Source organism: Contarinia nasturtii, unplaced genomic scaffold (assembly GCF_009176525.2).
Source record: "Contarinia nasturtii isolate CC-2019 unplaced genomic scaffold, AAFC_CNas_1.1 Cnas_scaffold_5725, whole genome shotgun sequence".
In the NCBI taxonomy this organism is placed as follows: Eukaryota; Metazoa; Arthropoda; class Insecta; order Diptera; family Cecidomyiidae; genus Contarinia; species Contarinia nasturtii.
In genome coordinates, this window is record NW_022202994.1 from 2,433 (window position 1) to 5,669 (window position 3,237).

General features: G+C 33.5%; 1 protein-coding gene across 1 annotated transcript; it reads right to left on the reverse strand.

Moving 5' to 3' along the window:
• Positions 1-335: 335 nt before the first annotated feature.
• LOC116351552 (probable chitinase 2) lies at positions 336-2,070 on the reverse strand. Its single transcript, XM_031783676.1, has 3 exons — positions 1,909-2,070; positions 1,571-1,797; positions 336-1,281 (listed from the first exon to the last, which is right to left on the reverse strand). The coding sequence occupies exons 1-3, from the start codon at positions 1,967-1,969 to the stop codon at positions 355-357; spliced, it is 1,215 nt and encodes a 404-aa protein (XP_031639536.1). The 5' UTR covers positions 1,970-2,070; the 3' UTR covers positions 336-354.
• Positions 2,071-3,237: the final 1,167 nt, after the last annotated feature.

Below are 3,237 nucleotides of genomic sequence, written 5' to 3' on the forward strand. Positions count from 1 at the left end.
TCTTTCTTTCAATTTTTGTCTTTCTACTTCTTATTCTCTTGTTTATTCGCTCAATTACTGCTTTTGCAATGTAACGACACATACATATTGCTTTATCGCCAACATTTACCAATATCGTTACAATCTAGTGACCAATTTTCTTTACAAAAATGTCGAATTAAAAGAAAGAGATTAAAATGTTGCTTAGTACGAACCGTAATTAAGTCATTTGTGCTTACTTGCAAGCATTTAGGTTGATAATGAAAGAGATACACGAGAATCACTTCAAAGCGTAATAAAATCAAAGCAAAACTATGTGTTTTCTTTTTGTGAAAAAATTATTTATTCAAGCAAAAGATAATTTAAAAATGTGCATCAAAATGCATCGATTAAATTTCCAATAAAAATGTCCCAACTGAATGCGTCCGAACTGTTTTGATTTCTCGCCATGGTTTTAGTGTAGGGGATATGTAGTTGATCCATTTCGTCCAGTGCCAATACGATTGCTTGATTAACAGTTCTAAGCATTGGATAGGTACGAGTGTTTTGATTCGGAATGTTCGCTACAACATTCGCATCAGATTTGAAATCATCAAAGGTATTGGCTCCGATGGGGTATTTTCCATATGAATCATCGGCGTCAGCTGTAAACACTGCCACTCCAGCCAAATTGCGTCGCATCGCGTTTCTGGTTTTATTAGCAATCGAACGGGTATCTTCAAACAGAACTGAGCGTCCATCACCTGATTCATCAATGTAGTCGGCGTGTATCTTCTCCTCAAAATTGTCATAGAATATCCGTTTTATCGAGACACCCTTCAGCAAATCGCAAATTTCATCGTATCGTAAAAACGATTTAAATGAATCGAAATCGAAAATACTAAATGAACGTCGAAGAGAGTGACCTGTTATAATCACCACTTCGATGACAATTTTTGAAGGTGGCACACCCAGTTTGATCATTTCATCAATATTGCCGAAGTATTGAAGGTGCATGAAATCCAAATAATTTGCAATCGGCGCAAATGAGTCCAATTCATTTGAACGAGACACTGGCGGTTTCATCGGTGAAAATGAAAGCAACAATTGTTTCGGTTTTAAGCTCATTGAAAGATCATTTAACAAAGTTGAAACGCCGGTCGCATTGTAAGTAGGGCCATCGTATGTTAAACCTATGTGCAGTCCATCGAAGCTATGATTCACAGTCAGACTGACGAGATAATCAACGAACTTTAGACGTTCCATCAGATTCTTTTGTTTTTCCGTTATTGTTTGCTCGTCTTGTACAATGCCCAAGGAAATCTAATGGAGAGATTATCAAATTATTTCATTTTTACTGTTATGTTCTGAACACTTGTGTTTTTGTTTCTTTTGCACCAATCAAAACCTATCAACTTTTGAAGTTATGTTGAAAATCACCGGGTTTTAAATGATGAAAAATACTTTCGATTTTTTAATGGAAGTACTTTTGGCTATGCTCTTTCGTGATATCAATGAAGACCGGGCTGATTTAAGCCACTGACGTTCGAACGACTGATCATTACAGACATTGATTAAATATGTATACAATTTTTGAAGAACGAAAACTCACCTTCAAATGTGGATATTTATTGCGTAGCATTTTGAGATGGTCGTCATCATAAGTAGTAAGTCCATTTGCTAGTATGGATCGATAGTCCAAGTAAATGAGGTGCGTGCACAAATTGAAATCAGTTTTACCAAATTGACTCATTCCCATCAAACTATAGAAGAAGGATTCCAACGCAAATGATGGTTCTGCCATACTGTAGCATATAACCGATTTGCCATGGGATGGACCTGATCAATAATTGAAAAAAAAAATACATGTTCAAAATTGAAATTACTCCTATTGTAGAACGATAGTGAATAATAAAAATGTAAATAAATTCAATCATAGAAGTCCCATACCACTTTGAGAAGCTACCAATGCAAAGAGGCAGAATACCATTAAAACGATAGCGAAACGCATTTTGGTGTGTGGAATAACTTTTAAAAAAATTAACTCAATTTTGTACTTTGATGGTTTTTTCACTTGATGGTTGCAATGAAAATGACGTGTGCTACGTTCAAAACTTCAGCTACGACTGCATTTAGTGATAAAAATTCAAGGCATATTAGTTAAATATTAGTTTCTAGTACCAAGTGCAATTACTAGTCGGTACCAAATGACGTTTTAATCACATTTTCTACGCAATGAACACTTGCATTAAACGAATCACTGGAATTAAATATTATTTTATTAATAAATCCATAGTTGAAATATTTGCTCGATTTTAATATTTTATTATAATTTTATTTTCATTTCTGCTTTGCAAATTACAAATTATTATCAGTTTTGGGAATTTCATAACATAGAAGGAAAAAGATATCAACTAAATCTTGACCTCGCAATGAACAAAAATGTCTTATCATTAACCATCCCATACAAACGCATTAAAAAAGTACGTACATACATAAAAGTTCTTTATTTAAATGAGATAAAACTGCTCACTCGATATTGCTCATTAGCCTTTGTCAGAAAAAAAACTCAATAAAATGTTTTTTAAAGAAATAAAAGTTGTTTAATTGAAAAAAAGAATCATTTTACTTTTCCGCACACATAGTGTAAGGTGAAAAGTATTGTAATCGGTCAAAATTTTGAAAACTTCAGAAACATGTTTTCTGGACGTTTCTGAGGTCAGAGAACCCGAATCAGGCCGTTTTGAGCATGGTTTTTGTTAATCTGTACGTCGTACGCAAAATTTGTTAGCAAGATTGCGCTCATCGTAGAAACTTAATTCAAAATCTGACTTTACAGGATGATTGGGGGTCGCGAGGAATAGAAATCATTAGATTTTGAGCGACTTTGGAGGCTTCAAACCCTCCGAATGATATTTTTTTGTGAAAAAAATAACCTGTACAAAGTTTCACGCCATTAAGGTAGCATACAGACATGGCTCCTATACAAAAATCAAAATTTTTTGTGACTTTAGATATGAAAAGTATTTCAAAAATAATTTTAATGGCAAAATTAACGTCAGACATATTTTTTATAGTATTTTGTTAGAAAATAGGATACTTTCAAATGTCGTACAAATGGGTTCATCATGAAAGTGTGAAAAATCTTGTCTCGAGTACTTCTGCTATTAAATTAAAGAATATTTCGATGCCAAGGTTTGAACATATTTTTTGGTCTCGAACCTTATGCCGCTTGAATGGCTTGAAAAATCGAACAAATGTTATTTTGAACTTTCTTAA